Source organism: Channa argus, chromosome 7 (assembly GCF_033026475.1).
Source record: "Channa argus isolate prfri chromosome 7, Channa argus male v1.0, whole genome shotgun sequence".
NCBI classification, from domain to species: Eukaryota; Metazoa; Chordata; class Actinopteri; order Anabantiformes; family Channidae; genus Channa; species Channa argus.
In genome coordinates, this window is record NC_090203.1 from 17,484,147 (window position 1) to 17,501,339 (window position 17,193).

The following is a 17,193-nucleotide window of genomic DNA, read 5'->3' on the forward strand; positions in this document are numbered from 1 at the left end:
ACCATGGAGGTCAGCTCCTCTGATTCACTGCCTTCTTTTTTAGAGGGGCAACTGTATCTAGTATCCTACGCAGTGAGGCGGCGGAATCGTCAACTAAATAATCAATTTGCACAGGAGTAAGATGGCTACTCACCATAGTATTGACACATGGTGGTGAAAAAGATGAAGAAATAATTTCTTTAAATGTATTCACAGCATTTTCAGATAAACATCTGCTGTAGTGGAATTTTTTCCTAACTGCTGTATAGTCGGTTATTGTAAATTCAAATGTTATTAGAAAATGGTCAGACAGAAGAGAATTATGAGGAAATACTATTAAATTATCAGTTTCAATGCCATATGTAAGTCCAAGGTCCAAGGTGTGACTAAAACAATGAGTGGGTTTATTTACATTTTGGGAAAAACCAATTGAATCTAATGAATTAAACGCAGTGCTCAGGCAGTTACTGTCAGCATCTACATGAATGTTAAAGTCACCCACTATAATGACTTTATCTGTACTAAGCACTAAATCAGATAGAAAATCAGAAAATTCAACCAAAAACTCTGAGTAAGGGACTGGAGGACGGTACACGATAACAAATAATAGTGGTTTTTGAGTTTTCCAGTTTGCGTGTGAAAGGCTAAGAGTAAGGCTCTCAAATGAGTTATAACTATGTTTAGGTCTAGGAATTATTGATAAGCTAGAGTGAAATATTGCTGCTACTCCTCCACCTCGGCCTGTGCTTCTAGGAACATGATAATTAATATGACTTTGGGGGGTTGACTCATTTAAACTGACATATTCTTCCTGCTGCAACCAGGTTTCAGTGAGACAAAATAAATCAATTTGATGATCATTTATCAAGTCATTTACTAACAGAGATTTAGAAGAGAGAGATCTGATATTTAATAATCCACATTTGAAAGTTTTGGGTTTTGGTTCAGTATGAGCAGTAGTCTTAACTTGTATTAGGTTTTTATGATTAACTCCCCTTGTGTCCATTTTTGGTTTAAAAAGTTTAGGTGGTCGTGGAGCAGACATAGTCTCTATGGGGCAAAGAGCAGTGTGGTTAAGATCATAGCATTCAGCAAAATAATAATATTCCCTTGGTGAAATATTAGAATCCATAACAGCTGCATTTTGTCTGTTGGTAACGTCAGATTCTATAAATATCTCGGGCTGTTTATACCTGTGGATGTTGTCGGGTGTTGGAGCGGAAGATGCAGGAGAGGTGAGCACATCAGAGCCACAGGTGTTTTCAATGGTCAGTCAGTCTCCGGAGACTGAGATGCTGTGGACAAGGTTCTCAGTCAACATCCGTGATCCCAGAAAGTTCGGGTGCAGTCCATCTTGCTTGAAGTACTGAGGACGATCCCAGAAAAGATTGAAATTGTCTACGTAAAAGAGTCCGTGTGCGGAGACTTGTGGTTGAAGCCATGTGTGCAAGCTGAGGAGTCTGGAGAACCAGCCAACACCGCGACCCAGCGTGGGAATTGGGCCGGAAATGAAGAACCGTCTGTCGTGGAAACTCTCCAGTGAGTTGAAAAATGACACGAAGTCACGTTTCAGCAACTCAGACTGTTGGCGTCTGGTGTCATTTGTGCCAACGTGTATCACTACTTTTGTTGCTGTAGGATGTTTTTCAATCAGGTTTGGAATTTTCTCCGCTATGTCAGTGACTGTGGCTCCAGGAAAGCAAAACGTTTTAGCTGATTTTAAGCGGACGTCTCTAACGATGGAGTCGCCAATAATTAGCATGGTCGGACCGGGAGGACGGTGCGGTGGAGAGGTGCGCCGAGGAGGAGCATGTGGATTCCTCTCTGGAGGCATGGTGTTGGTGGCGGTGGCACGTCTGGTCTGGCGAGGCCCCGGCAGCAGGCCCCGACCACGCTGCCCGCGGGAGGTGGAGCCGTGTGGTATCTCACGGGACAGGGAGTCACAGGGAACCGCCGCCGGGGAAGTCGGACTTTCCAGCTCTTCAAGAACAGTGAAACGGTTCTCCATCTGGACCGGGGAAGGTGGTCCAATGGACTGGTTGACAAGATTAGCTGCAGCAGGTGTAGTCCGATGTCTCCTTTTAGCCGGGATCCAGGCCTCCTGTGTCAGCGGCGAGGAGCAGGCCCGTGTCGGGACCGGCCGTTGGTCGTCCGACAGGGCCAGAAGGCCGCGGGTTGGCATCACGTTTCCAGCGGAAGCAACAGGGCCAGACCACGGCAGCGTGTCATCGGTGTCCTGGGTCACTGAGCAAACAGCTGGGTGGATAGAAACTGTTTGTTCCATGTAGCTCGAGGTATTAAGAGCTGCGAGGTGCTTCGCTTGTGTGGTGGCAACGTTGGAAAACCCCAAGATAAGTTCATTTTTTTTGCTTAGTTCGTTTTCCAAAAGTTTGATGGTTTCTTGCAACTGCGTGAAAACGTGTACACAGTTTGAACAGACCGCCATTTCGAAACTACGGAAGTGTCTTTGGGAACCCCAAGTTGCTTCCCGTGGGTCAGGTGAGCACCTTGCATGGCAGCCACCGCCATCGGTGTGAGAGTATGAATACGTGTGGAGCAACACTGTAAAGCGCTTTGGATAAAAGCGTTCTATAAGTGGCCATTTACCATTTACAAATATAAAATTGTGTTTGAAATTTACCTGCGACAAGAGCATCCTTTGGCCAGCGGCTGAACCAGTCCATCGTGCAACCAGAAATCAATGCTGGGAACTTCAACGCCCAGTTGCGGAACCTTTCCCCAACAGGTGAGAAGCACAAAATGACATGGAGGTTCTGTCGGACTTGTGACATGAAATACTCATACAGGTTTTCATTGGTTGGTGGTCGCTTTGGAAACTCCCGCTTCATAACAGGAATAAGATCACTGATGATTTCGTCAATTTCATCACGAGCAAATAGGTTGGACACCTGAAAACAGACATGCACACCAATGAAGGTCAATAATTTCACAAAATGTCATTACCTTACTATTGACTCATTCTTCTATGACAGATAGTGAGATAGACAGATAGTGTTAAACCTTTTGCATGTGTGCAAAACATACATTTTAGACCATTTTTCTTTTTTGTAATAAGCATTTCAACAAAGATCAAAACAATCGAGACCCTAATGCAGTTTGGTCTCATCTCTAATCCTATAAAGTAGCATAGTGTATTTATTATATACAGTATAACATTTAGGGTGGCAAATGAGCGCTTAATTAGATTTGGGATTTCTCTTAATATGAATCTGCACTCGTTGCACATAGAGACGATTAGTGACAAGAATGAAACAACAAACATTTCTGAAAAGCAGTCTGAAATAAAGCACTCTACAATAACAAACCCAATATCTAAAACAGACAAACGTTGAGGTACATGTATAATTACCTCAACATATTGCTTAAAAATATGTTGCTTAAACATGAGTTGCTTATAAATTCAAAACCAAAATTTCCACAGCATGGATTCAAAGCATTTCAACAGTGATGTGATTTTCATTTTCTAATTAGATTAGGTTTCAATATATCATTTCCAACATGACATTTGTCTTCACTTCTTGATTCCCTGTTACCTTTTACCATTTTAATATGGCTGAAAGAAAAATGCTATTCAATTAAGATTTTTACTAAAGAAGCTGCAGGAAATGTTAATTTGGGCTAAAAAAGGTGGATTTTAATTAGGAACACAATTTGTTTAAAATGTATTACTTCAACTAATCCTCCAGTCTATCACTGCAGCATTTCTCATTGCATCTGTACTATCTTAGCCTCATGGTGAGGAAAAATACAAAAAATGTTTGCGGCTTTATTCTAGGCAAACTCAGTATGTCAAAATTTAAAGAAGGGGTGAGGTCACTGCATCTTTTCACGATGCTCTTTATGCATTTGCATAAAATCCCTAGTTACTTTGAGAGTAAAAAAAGGTTTGGGGAGACAGAGTGTGTTTAGAAGCACCTACTTTTTGCTGTGTTATTCTCACATAAACAAAAACCTCTAATAGCCTGCTCTTCCTTTTTGTCTCCGACACCCATGTCACCATTTCTCACACACAGCCACTTCTGAAGTACAAACGTCTCTCTTTCCAGCATGCAAAAATACAACCCGCACATATACAACACATTAACACACACGCCACTCTCTGCTGGTCCCTTTAATTTACCTACCCTGGTACAGCACTAGCTGCTAAAATAGTTATTCTGACAGTGTAAGAATAGGAGCAGGAGAAAGACATTGAAGTAACAATGGACAGCAATGCTACCATGTTAAGGAATAGAAAGCAACTGAAAATAAATAAAGGTTTTCAAAAGAGAGAAAAAAAACACTAAAACTAACCAAAGGACAGAGATAAATAAGAAAAAGTAAAAGTTCAAAGAGGGAAGTAACTAAATATATTTTGTTTTCTTAGGTTAAAGTTGTTTTAGAATCAAAAAAACAAATACAAAACATGCTGTTTCCATGTTGATTACAACAGTGTAATACCAGTACAGAACATAATCAACAAAGCAGTAGAAATTAGGAGGTAGGTAAAACTCTGTATGTCAGCAAAGAGCAGCAGTATAGGAGGATTAACAGCCCAATAGAAAGTAGCTATATACAATTTAAATTGCTTGGCTAAAGGAGAGTGTAAAACAATAATTAGTTCACTTATAAATCTATAAAAAGAAAACAAAAGCAGTCATCGAGTATGTGCTGAGGACACCACCTGACAAAATGCAATAGTACACTTTGCTTACCAGCATTTGAATAATTAGGAGAAAAGGGAAGGCTAGTGGAGGAAGGAAGAAGAAAGGAGAGGAAGTTACAAATGGAAAACGGCAAGAAAAAGAACAGAAGAAAAACCAGGAACAGAAGGAGAGGATGAGGAAAAAGATGAGTTGGACTGGGAAAGAGATGGGTACATTGAAATGTGTAAAAGAGGAGAAAAGACAAAGAGGACTTAATAAGTATACATTATATAAAAATATACAGGTATAACCCTGAGGAATATAAATTCACCATAAAGGAAAGTTTATGGTGTATTTTTATTTTTTTAAGTGTATCATCCTGACCTCTCCCGAAGACAGGACGTTGTTCATGTACTCCAGGAAGGACTCGTCTTTGATTTCATTGTCAGTGAAGATGAAGCTGATGCCTTTACCATGCTGTCCAGCTGTTCTGTACAAACCTTTCAGATCATCCATCAGATTGGCTGTGTTGTATGAGCTGGCAAAGTACAGAACACATTAAAAAAAAAATCCAGATGATTTTCTTTCTGTTTTGTGTGACTATGTGTCTACAATCTAAAATGCTGTCATTCTGATTTTATAAATTATATGGTAAATTTACTATGTTGCTCTATCTATGTTGATCCATCCTGGAAGAGAGATTCCTCTTGCTGTTTTTTACATTTACGCGCATGAAAGGGTTTTTGCATGGAAATATTGGATACTAGATTATGAAATGCTACCCAATTAATTCCTACATTTACTAAAGGCATGCATACTCAGTTTTAAAGTTATACCTACTGCATTTATTTTTATAAGAAAATGCATAGTGTGCATAAAAAAGGTTCTATCTAAAGATCTGTTAAAAAAGTAAGAGTTACAAGGAATAGTTCAGGTGTGCTTTAATGTTTGTGTTTAGTCCAATTGAGTCTGCAACTGCTGTGCCTGTTTTCTCCAGAGAGATCTGAAGCCAAGAGGAGGAACATGAGAAGGAACATTAAAATATGTTAGAAAAAGAAAAGATAGGAAATGTGATAGCAACAAATTTTCATAGGGACAGAAAGAGAAAAGCATTTGACAGGTTTGATGAGTGAGAGAGAACAAGCCAGACACAAAACAGTGCAGCAGGTACAGGACAAAGCAAACAGAAAAATGACAGCTGAAGCAAAGGAGAGTCAGCTTATCCTTATGTCTCAGCTGCACTGAAAAGAGTCATTGCAGAAAATCTAATTATTTCACAGAGATAAGGGGGCCTGAGCTACCAGATTTAAATACTTAGAGAATATCTTCTCTCCCAACAATTATTTTATGTCGATATTATCTTCTGACAAATGAATGTTTCTCACATTTCATATCAAACTGTATTTACTGTATTTACTATAAAGAGAGTGTACAGTGGTTTTACCAAGGGTTTCTTGTTCTTTTTTCTTCTGGTGATTAAATACTGTGTGGCCTAAGTGGCCTCTTGGTTTGCACTAAACACTTACAAGAAAGGTTAACCCCATTCAATAAGAAACACTTTTGTGCTTGCCACATAGATGGACCTAACTCAAGTGATTAATTTGAAAAGAAACTGGACTGTACTGCAAGTGTGAAGGTACTTGTCGTTTGTAGAAAGGAATCGCAGTGCATCTTAGCAGTTTGGAAGGGTTAGCTTTTCAATATGTGAACGTTAATCGGAAAATACACACCTAAAAATTTTTTTAAGCAAGGTAGAGAGATATGCCACAAAATGTGCACCACCTAGTGCTTTTAAAATATGTTTTTTTTTTCTAATATTATGAATTACTGTATGTCTTGTCAAATGATTACTATAATCCGCACTGTTTAAATACATTATTTTCCTAGTGGAACACTTTAGTTTTGTATCACATTTTGCTTCGTATGGGGCTGTATAGTGGCAGACTGCTCAGAGTGGCCATGCTGAGCAGTCTGCTGCTACTTGAAATTAAGGCCATCAGTGTTAATGTTTTGACTTTTTGGTGTGTGTGTGTTTGTTTGTTTGTGAAAGCTTATAGACACCTTCTGAATGTGAACATTACCGCGTTAGAGTGATCTGGAATGTCTTGTATCCAGCTATGAATGAGGCCAGTCTGGTCAGGCTCTGTTTGCCTGACCCCCCAACGCCCACCAGCAAGGCATTTCCTCCAGGTGTACGAATTATCCTTGACACCTATACAAAACCAAATTTACACACAAAAGTGAGAGAATTTTTAAGACTGTATACAGTGCATCCAGACAAGTATCCAGACCCCCTTAACTTTTTAACATTTTGTTATGTTGTAGCCAGATAGGCATTTTTCGGATGAATCCACGCTCACTTCCCCATGACGAACTTAAAACTGTATCTTAGAAACATTTTCAAATGTATGAAAAAGGAACGACTGAAGTATCATATTCGCATAAGTATTCAACAACACTTGAAATTTATTTTAGGTTCCTCCTATTTGTCTTGACATTGCCAAAATATTTCTACACCTCGTCATTATTGGGTAACGAGGGTAGATTATTGATTAAATAATTTGATGTCAGGCTTAAACATAACTAAATTGAAAAACCCGTTTATGTTGGTCTGTCACATAAAATACATTTACATTTGTGGTTGTAACGTGAAAAAATGTGAAAATTCTCAAAGGGTATGAATACTTTTGCAAGGCACTGTACAGTATGTATGTATGTCTTTGCTCTATTCTGTAAAATAATAAAAATGTGGCTAAAATTTCCATTTATTTACTTTAATGAACCTAGAGAGACTAATTAATGGACCCTCCCCAACAAACAAACGCGCACAGCCTATCAATCAATTGATACCTTGACAAGATGTATCATAGCATCCTGAAAGAAGACCATGTCCATGCCAGTACCCCTGACATTTTCATTGTAAAGGCTCAGAAACATGTTCAGACGGTCCTTTAAATGCTCAAATGATTCTATAGGTTCATAAACCTTGGGCAAATCAAAGTCTGAATCTTCAGGCTCCTCTCCTGTGAGGAAAAAACATTACAATGTGCAAAAGGAAATTCATATATATATATATTTTTTTTTTTTAATAGAGAAAAACATCAGTATGTTCTGTCTTCAGATGTATCTTGTTGTTTAATCAGTACCTGTAGCCTCAGGTGCATCTCTCAGGAAATCGACAAAGTACTGGTCTACTCCATAGTCCACTATGTTCTTGTGCTCCTTGCCAAGTTCTTCCTCTACCAGCTTTGCCAAAGCCTGGTCAAACCACTCCACGTCCTCAAGGATGGTAAATCTGTCAGCTATCACACGTTTACATTCATGCTTCCACAATGCCAGCAGCACCTAATTGGTTAAGATAATACATAGATTTTTGCTGTTAAAAATACTGTTGGGAAAATCTCTGAGTTCTTCAAAGACACAGAGAAAAGCCAATATGACAAACACTGACTGAGATGAACTGTTAAATTCTGTAATGGAATCACTGCCTTGAGCAGAGACACAGTGGATCATTACACTGAAATTAATTTAGCCAGACACTGGTTAGATATGCTAATTGTATAATTCTGCACATGCAGCAAAATAATCAGGAAATAAAAACTTGAGAACAATACATTTATTTATATTATATTCCCCTATATTCTCTGTTGCTTGTTCTAGTTTTGTCTACTGGAGCTCTCAAGTTTTCTGAGTTGAGCTGGCCTCAACAGGGATGTTGAGGATGTTTGCTTGGAGTCTGGGCAACCTGAGGTAAAGATATATTTTGTTGTATTCAATTATTCAGTAAGGCCACAAACAAACAGGGACTTTTCCATCTGAACAAAAATTGAGCTTGTAATGCCAGACTTTGATATTTTTTCCCTTTTCTTCTTTACTAAAGTACATATTAAATTAAATATATTCCATGGTAATAAATCCTTTAATCATACAGAAACTAATACATACAATTTTTAGTCATTCTGTCAGGCTTTCTACACTATCCTAATCAATGATGGGGTGCTTTGTGCCACACTGAGCTATGCTATAATTGGATACTTTACGAGCTTGTTGTGGAAACCTGGACAGTGTCAAATCTGCATTTAAATACAGCATCATATGCTGAAATTTCAGCTACCATATTTTAGGCACATTTTTATACAAAATGGTGGGGCAATGAGAGACCAGGCTCCATACTTTTTTACACTTATATTTCAGGCAAACTTTTATTCATTTCAAATACAAGTAAGCACTAATTTCAGTGTTGTCACTGCAATAATTTCCCTGTTTGAGTCCTTCATCCTTGTAAAAACCCAAGAATCCAAAAATCTATTTTTTACAGCAGAAAACAGTGTTTCTTAATTTCATGACATTTGTGACATCAACTGATCAAAACACCTTGTAAAACATTGATGTTGTTTTTTACACTGCTTAAATCTTCTCACCTGGACTGAGTTGACCACCTCAGCATTGGTATTGAGCATCCCTTGCCACACCCTTGCCAGATCCCTCAGGTTAAAGATGTAGTGGAACTTGGCAGGAGTTGGAAGCATCTTGACCTTGGTCAACTGCCATAGACGGCGGGTCAAACACACTAGATTGGGTACAATACTGCGAACCTCCTCAATGAAGCCACGGTGTGCACAGAAGTGGCCCGTGCCAATCACACCTTTATGACAGTGTTTATTGTGGGAAGAAATTCAATTGAAGGACAAAAAAATAAATAAATAAATTACCAAAGGTTGTAATCTTTCTGAAAATTATAGGATAAAATGAATACACTAAAATCAAAATTTGAGGCACAACTTATATTATTTAAATTGCAAGTAAATTCTCTGCAATAATAACTTGCAATAATTTATTAATAATTATTAATTAGTATTAATAATTATTATTTATCAATCTTGATAAAAAATGTATAGTTAAATATTTAGATTTAATATACACCAATAATGTATATCGGTGCTGTTTCGAATGTACCAAGACACCCTTTTTACTCACCAAAAATTTTGTCTATGGAAGCACTGGAGGGCAAGGTACAGTTAAAGACAGAAAACTGCCGTTTCAGCCGCTGTGGGATGTCATTACGGCCTCCTCCTGGATGGATCATAGCTGCCAAAAATTGAACATCTACAATATTGGTAAACTCTCCTGGTTTCTCCAGATTATAGAACCCATTCTGCTCCATCAGCTGCCGGACGATCTCATTAGTCACCTATGATGAAATGCAAAAAGAATAAGCGCTTAAAGTAGTTTGATATCCGTTTATGTTCGTATGCTTCCTTGCTCTTATCACCCGTTTATTCACTTCTATTTATTTAGGTCACCAAAGTGTTAAAAAATAAACAGCATACATTTAATAAAAAAAATAAGATTTGAAATTAATTATGCTGTTTAATTTTATCTTTTTTTAATAAGACCATAAATAATAAAATAACAAGAGACCTTATTAAATGAAATGTGTCTATAGTAATAGTGAAATTGATGTTGAATGATTTGAATGATGAAAAATTTCCCAAACCTGGTCTCCCCACTCATTGATAACAGGCATGTTGATATCATCTATGAAAATGGACATTTTCTTTCCAGCTGGGGGTCCATAAGTGGCCCCCATCCTCTTATCCACATAGCTCTCAACTGTTCTCTAAAAGACGTGATGGTAAAGAAAACAAAAACATTAGCTGAGGATCATACAACAAAAAGTGAGAAAAAGATCTAAAAGAAAATTCATGATGCCATATACATTGGTCTTACCTCCAGCCTGCATGTGTTATCATTATTATTATTAATCATACCTGACATCAATCTATATTACTTCACAAATGTATGATGATCCGTGATATGTCAACCTAAATGTAGGGCATCCATCTGACAAAACTGCGAAGGGTGGGTCAGTGGACTGTTATATCGGAATTAGGATGACTGTAAAGTGCATTACCTGGAACATGAGAGGTGTAGTAGCAGAGGAAAAGTTGACACTTTTGCCCACGTGTGTCTCAGGATCACATTTTGACATGAAGCCCTTGATGATAACAGTCTTGGCTGTTCCTTGTTCTCCAATCAGCAAAACAGCCTATAAAAACACATTTTAAAAATCTAATATTTTTCAAGTCTATGGGATAACAATGGATTTGCACAAGTCAGAGCCTCTAAGAAAGCAGGATAGACAGGATAAGAAACACCTTTTACCTTTTTACATTATTGTCTGCCTTATTACATTTGTTTGCAAAGCTCACAGCTGGTGGCTTAGGACGACTTTAAATCCCAAGATACTTCCCCTAACATATGATTACTAAGGGCTGTTCTGTACCACAAAATATTATACATTTTACTTCTGAGCTCCATTGGTTAAAAAAATAAGTCAGCCTTTTATACAGACTTGTGTTTAGCTACATGTACAATCTTAGTAAAGAAGATGAAGAAGAGTTGTAAATGCAGTAATACATTCTATAACATGTAGAGCTTCAATCCAAACTACAGTCACATGTCAGTACAAATGGCCGATAGTGGTAAAGCCCATGGTCACGGACAAAAAACAAACCAATAAAAAGTAGTGTCTTGTGGGCTGTGTGCATCGCACCTACATAGGCTACTGATAACACAAATACTTGATTATAGCTTAACATAATAAAACAACATTTGTTATACCTTTGCTTGTATATTTTTCCAGATGAGAACTTTTTTAAAAATAATTTTGGTATTGAAGCTCACTACTTTCCTCTAGAGGCATTATGAATCTGAATGACTCTTAGACCGTACCAAAAATGCTCAATGATAAATGGCACATACAGTAGTACAACATTTGATGGGATTTTAACTGGAGTATTTACCACCGGATTTTAATTTGGTCTCTTGGGAGAGTCATACTGCATCTAGCCATTTTTCCATGTTATCATTCACAAGTATGTGCATTTGTGTGTGTCAGGTATGGCCAGGAACAAAAGAAGCATTAAGAATACAAAGGTGGTTAAATTAGTGCTGGTACATGTGACACATTTGATTCACACTATTCACAGTTCAAACTCATGGGTTATGACACCTTATTATTAATGCAGTCTTTAATTCCCCTCATCATATAAATACTGTACATATACACAGAATATACAAAGGCAGTACCACAGTTATAAAATACTGTTATTGTTGCCCTCACCTTGCCTTGCTTGGCTATGGTCTGTATGAGGAAGTCTGTTCTAACATTGTTTACACTGGGGACCAAAATGGAGCTGTAGTCTGGGGTGAAATCAGATGGATAAATGTATTCCTCTACTCTGGTTATCCAGTGGACCCACTGACCTGTAAGTAAAAGATTTGTGCATATATTAGAAACATACAATGTGATGCAGCAATAGACAGAAAATATCACAGTACCATAATGGCTTCTAAATTATAAAATATTTCCACATTTAAAAATATGATTAGAATATAAATCATAAATTAACACACACTACGAGGCATAATGGCTACCCTTAACAAGGACCAGTTTAAACACTTTTCTATAGCTATTAACTTTATCAACGCATTCGTACCATCTGCTGTGACATGGTAATCAAACATAGTGTCTGTGCTGTCAGGAGGAATGTCCGGTAAGCTTAGAGGGATACTGTCATTTCCTCTTAGCCAAATCTCCATTTTCTGCCTGTCGTGCAGTTCAAGTAAGGCTCCAGTGCTCCACATCAGGGCAAAGACATACAGCCGTTCTAAGTGCTCTCTGGATAACTCACCACACTGCTCCTTAAAAGTAACAACAGTTTAGCTTACTTCAAGGTTCATGCAAGGTACACATTTGTTTTACACTATTCACGCTTCAAACTTTCTGAAACCATATTGATGCCAGAGGTCAGAAGAGAATTGCCAGACAGGTGGTAGAAAGGCAACAGTAACTCAAACAACCACTCTTTACAACCGAGGCCTTTTCTGACACCATATAAATAATTGTAACCTTACCTTAGATGGTATGAGCCCTTGTAGCATGTTGATGCACTGCATAATGACAAAAGCCTCGAGCATCTCCATCTTGAACTCTAGTGACTGTACACTGAATAGGTAAACGTCAGAGAATGAGGAAGAAAACAGCTCCCTAAGCACTTCTGCCTCTTGGGGGGAGCGTTTCTTCAACCAGGCCTGAGAGCAGCACAAACATCACCAGTAAAGTCGGATACATTAAAAAAAAAAAAAAAAGAAAAATTAAAAAGAAAATTACATTAGTTTCCAGAAAACAGCTAAAGTACTGCTGGTGTGTAGGTTTACTATTTCCAGCAATAAGATGTAGCTAACATGCTAAATCCTCTGAATATAAAGGCTCTTTCAGGAATAGCACTGACTAATGTAAAACAATGCAACTTCATGCATTTTTAAATTAGGCTAAAGAATTCTGGGTGATACTTCTAACATCAGTTCAAAAGTGGTAAGTTAACTACAAAGTGAATTCCTTAGCTATGTAAATGTTTTCTAACAGTTTCAACTAGAATATACAATACCATAAGCATATGGTGTTCAATAGTAGTAGAACAAAAAGAAAGACTTTTATTTTGTTTATTCACCTCAAGTACAGGGCTCCAGCTTAGCACAGAGGAACTCATGAACACCATGCCATTGCGTGAGACAGTGGCCGGAGAAGCATTGTCAATATTATGTGGCTCAAAAACCACCTTACAGTTGGGAGCCATGGGTATACGGTCTCCATTAGCCAGTGTAAGGGTTCTGTTGTCATCTAACACTGAGTTTAGGTTCTCAATCCAGATGGCATCAACTGGTCCATCCAGAACTATCCAGATGTGCTCTCCTGAGAAATAAAACAGCATTTGGGGGACTTAAATATGATATGCTGTGTTACCTATCCCTTAACCTATATTTTGCTATTAGCAGGATGAAAAGGCATCTAAATATGCATTTAGTCTATTAAAATGTGGCACCACAAAATATTGACGATGATCTGCATTGTCTGCACATGTTCAAAAAGGCAGTTTACTCTACAAAATAAACAAAAAACTGTGATGAGTTTTTAGTTTGTATAAAAACTCTATACTGTCTGTTAGTATCACATTATAGTTGCCATTCATCCAGGGATGAAGGTAGTGCTCCTGTGATATTATTATGATAGTCTGATGCAGATGTTAAATGATGTTCTATGATCACAGACCTGAGTTCTCTGATATTACCCAAAAGCTCTTAAAGTTTGAACACAAAATATTTTGTTACTGATGTGACTCTTTTCATGCACAAGCTCACCATGTTTATATACTTTAATTTAAATAGATCCTGGGATGCTGTTGCTGCATCTGTTGAATTGCACTCAAATTAAAACATATTTTCACATTGTATTTTGTGCCTGCACTTCGCTCAGTAATTTTACTTTCCTTTACTCAAATCCTCTCTGGAGCACATGGCATTATCAGCAATGCAATTTACATGTTGAATTTATTCAGCTCAAAAATATGTATAATAGTAAGTACAGTACATCAGATGCATAAATATCATAAATATAAAGAATCCAGGGAAGTCCCAAGATGCTTGAACTTCTCTCTGATGTCTTAACTAAGTAATTTACTCAAAGTTCTCAAAGAAAACATACAAAACCTAAGAACTCATTAGGAAATATTAGTAGCTCATTAAGGATGCCTTTCAGGTTTCCTCCCTTTTACTTTTACTTACAAGAAGTGCTGTTGGTATAGTTATGCTTAGATTGCAAGGCATGCATAATACTGGATTTTAGCCAGTGATTTTAGAAATGAAAATGCTCACAAAATGTTTAAGATTAAGATTAAGAAATCTGGATTTCCTGAAAAGGTTTAGAAAACTGCAAATGCTCATTTATTTTCATTTATTTAATTTGCAGTGTTGCTATTGTAACAATTAACGGAAATTTAACCAATTCCTGTTAATTATTTGCAATTTTTCCACAAAGTTGATCTAACATATGAAAAGTAAACGTGTCAGCTTATTTCATGCCAAGGAAAGAAAACAAAGTTCAGTAAGAAACTTTCTGACCTTTCTTTGCTCTCAGTGTTTTTCGCCAAAGTGTAGAGAAGATGCCATCAGTCCAGTCATTTGTGGCCACATCTAGGCGACCAAACATCTGAGGGGCTGTAATGGCTTTAGGGTTCATGCGCATCTCTCTGTGAGGCTGACCACACTCTGAAATGAAAGATAATGAGAAAGGCAACTCAACTCTTTATGATTTATGTGGCAACCATATCTAAACACAAAACCAATGAAAACAAGATGCGCACCAAAAACAACTTGATTTCTGATGCAGCACAAATCACTATGCGTGTGGTTAAAGGAGAAGAATGATCTCTGCTGTGCTATACAACATTTTTTTTTTTTTTAAATCAATTGATTTATAACTTTGGTGATACAATTCCTACATGTAAATCCCAAAACATGCACACAATCCCACCTGTCATGGCTTTCATTAGCATGTGTATACAAGTTGTCTTTCCAGCCCCACTGGGTCCCAGGGCCATCATGCCATGTCGAACCCTCTGCGTCTCAAACAGCTGGATGACTTTTAGTTTCCATGGAGGGTGACTTATCAGTCCTGCATCCGCCACCTAAGACAGCACATTTAAAGCTAATGAAGTTGCAGTTCAAACTACCATATTGAGCAAATATGCTTCCATTGTACACACAACACATGATCTTGATACTAATATTAGGACAGTACAGCATATTGTACTGTAACTGACATTATAACATATACTTTAGGCTCATACACATTTAATCAAAATAAGACGTGTACACCACTGGAGGCACACAATGGAACAAAGTGAACACACACACACACGACAATGCTGTGATTTAAGAAAACTTTCTACTCGCTTACTTTCTAATGTTTTCTTTGATGTTTTTCCACAATTACATAGTGCGGGTTAGGGTTCTTGACAAATGGTAAATAATACCATGTGTATCCTTTGCGGTGCAATGTCTAAAGGCATTTAAGATACAAAAGCCTCACAGTTCATTAATCTTTTGCATAATTTTGCTCAGTTTCTTTATTTTTTTTCTCTCCCTCTATTATTCTTTCCCTACCTTGCTAATACAGACAGCATCTTCCCTCCTTCCTACCTGTTTGTCGATGGCAGCCTCTAGTTCGGGGTACTCTGCCTTATCAAGTTGGATGCCTGGGAAGAGGTCCTCAATCAAGCTCAGGAAGAGTGGTTCATCCTCATCGATCTAACACACGCGATTGCACACACACACACACACACACACACAATTATTTCTCTGTTTTTGTGTTATGAGATTTTCTGCTCATGAAAACATGTACTTATAATTGTTCTATACTTTATTTTGTTTATCAAGATTGATTTTTTTTTTATAGATTATTGTATACATTAGATTATTTATTAGATTTTAAGTTTTATTGTAATCTAGACTGACCAGTTTGGAAAGATTCATGTCTCTGAGGACTCTCATGACAATGGTAGACTCTGTGTCACTGGGGTTTGCTCGCTTCGCTGCACCCAGTGTACGCAGCACTGACAGAATGTTCCGTAGGCCAAAGTCATAGTGAACCTGGGCAGACAGAAAATATTTTAGATTTACTTAGTATTGCTTATTTAATGATCATGAAAATCTGAATGTGTTAAACTACCCACTTCTGTATCAGGTAGGGCGGAGTGATATATCAAACTAATTTGACATAAGTTTTTTCAGACAATGCAAAAAAAAAAATTCATATACACCAAGAACTCACATAGCTTTGCTTTACATCTGCACCTTACGGCGTGCAGGGCACAGAGGTGGAGTTATTGGAGAATAGCATATCATTTAAATAAATGTATTTTTTAAATTACATGGATTGTCACAAAAAAAAATCGTGATTATCTATCTATCTAGAGGTGTGTGTGTGTGTGTGTGTGTGTGTGTGTGTGTGTGTGTGTGTGTGTGTGTGTGTGTGTGTGTGTGTGTGTGTGTGTGTGTGTTAACCTGCTTGGAAAGCTGCTCCTCACACAGCTTGTAAAGAGTGAAGAACTTGCGTGCCAGCTCTATGTTGTCTATAAACCCGCAACTGGCCAGTTTTACCCTGATGATGATCTGACGGTCTGGAACCATCATAGCCACAGAGCGGAAGTTTATCTTCAGGTTCTCAGGAAGCTCCTGGCGACCTGCATAGCCCGGGTTCTAATTATACAGGAATCATAAAAGGAATTTTTTTTTTTTTAAAAAGAGCTGAGGAAAAGGCATGTATGACAGTAATGAAAGTTTTGAGGATAATGGTTAAACTGCATATTGTATTATAACAACAATTGTCTTCAATCTCAGATTAGATTGAAAATACCACAGAGACAGAGCCACATAGCAAGTTGAATAATAGATGTATAGGCAAGCAATGAATATATTAAACACAGTTGACACTGTGCACAACACCACAAAAAGGTACACAAAATATTAGGTCAATATCGGAACATAACTCAATTTGCAAATGCTATTCTTCAACTAGTTATTTCCCTATTGACACAGCTCAGGCTCTCCTCTTCACAAAGCCCGTCTGAAAAGAAAAGATGTCCGACCCCTTTCCCCTCGCAGGAATATTACTACACTGTTCTCTGTTTAATGACTTGCTTTAGGTTATTAACTGGACCAGGAG

The 17,193-nt window shown here is 37.7% G+C and overlaps 1 protein-coding gene across 4 annotated transcripts in view; it reads right to left on the reverse strand.

The window, feature by feature from the left end:
- The window catches only part of dnah5 (dynein, axonemal, heavy chain 5), a 95,775-nt gene that overhangs the window by 49,318 nt on the left and 29,264 nt on the right, over nt 1-17,193 (reverse strand). For all 4 annotated transcript variants that reach the window (XM_067510639.1, XM_067510637.1, XM_067510640.1 and 1 more), the window contains 18 exons: nt 16,533-16,727; nt 15,984-16,118; nt 15,669-15,776; nt 15,001-15,154; nt 14,589-14,735; nt 13,142-13,383; nt 12,546-12,722; nt 12,128-12,332; nt 11,752-11,894; nt 10,540-10,674; nt 10,123-10,245; nt 9,603-9,816; nt 9,047-9,270; nt 7,772-7,970; nt 7,476-7,648; nt 6,707-6,837; nt 5,010-5,163; nt 2,621-2,888 (listed from right to left, as the gene is read on the reverse strand). In XM_067510639.1, the coding sequence (XP_067366740.1) occupies nt 2,621-2,888; nt 5,010-5,163; nt 6,707-6,837; nt 7,476-7,648; nt 7,772-7,970; nt 9,047-9,270; nt 9,603-9,816; nt 10,123-10,245; nt 10,540-10,674; nt 11,752-11,894; nt 12,128-12,332; nt 12,546-12,722; nt 13,142-13,383; nt 14,589-14,735; nt 15,001-15,154; nt 15,669-15,776; nt 15,984-16,118; nt 16,533-16,727 (3,127 nt within the window). The remainder of the gene's footprint in view (nt 1-2,620; nt 2,889-5,009; nt 5,164-6,706; nt 6,838-7,475; nt 7,649-7,771; nt 7,971-9,046; nt 9,271-9,602; nt 9,817-10,122; nt 10,246-10,539; nt 10,675-11,751; nt 11,895-12,127; nt 12,333-12,545; nt 12,723-13,141; nt 13,384-14,588; nt 14,736-15,000; nt 15,155-15,668; nt 15,777-15,983; nt 16,119-16,532; nt 16,728-17,193) is intronic.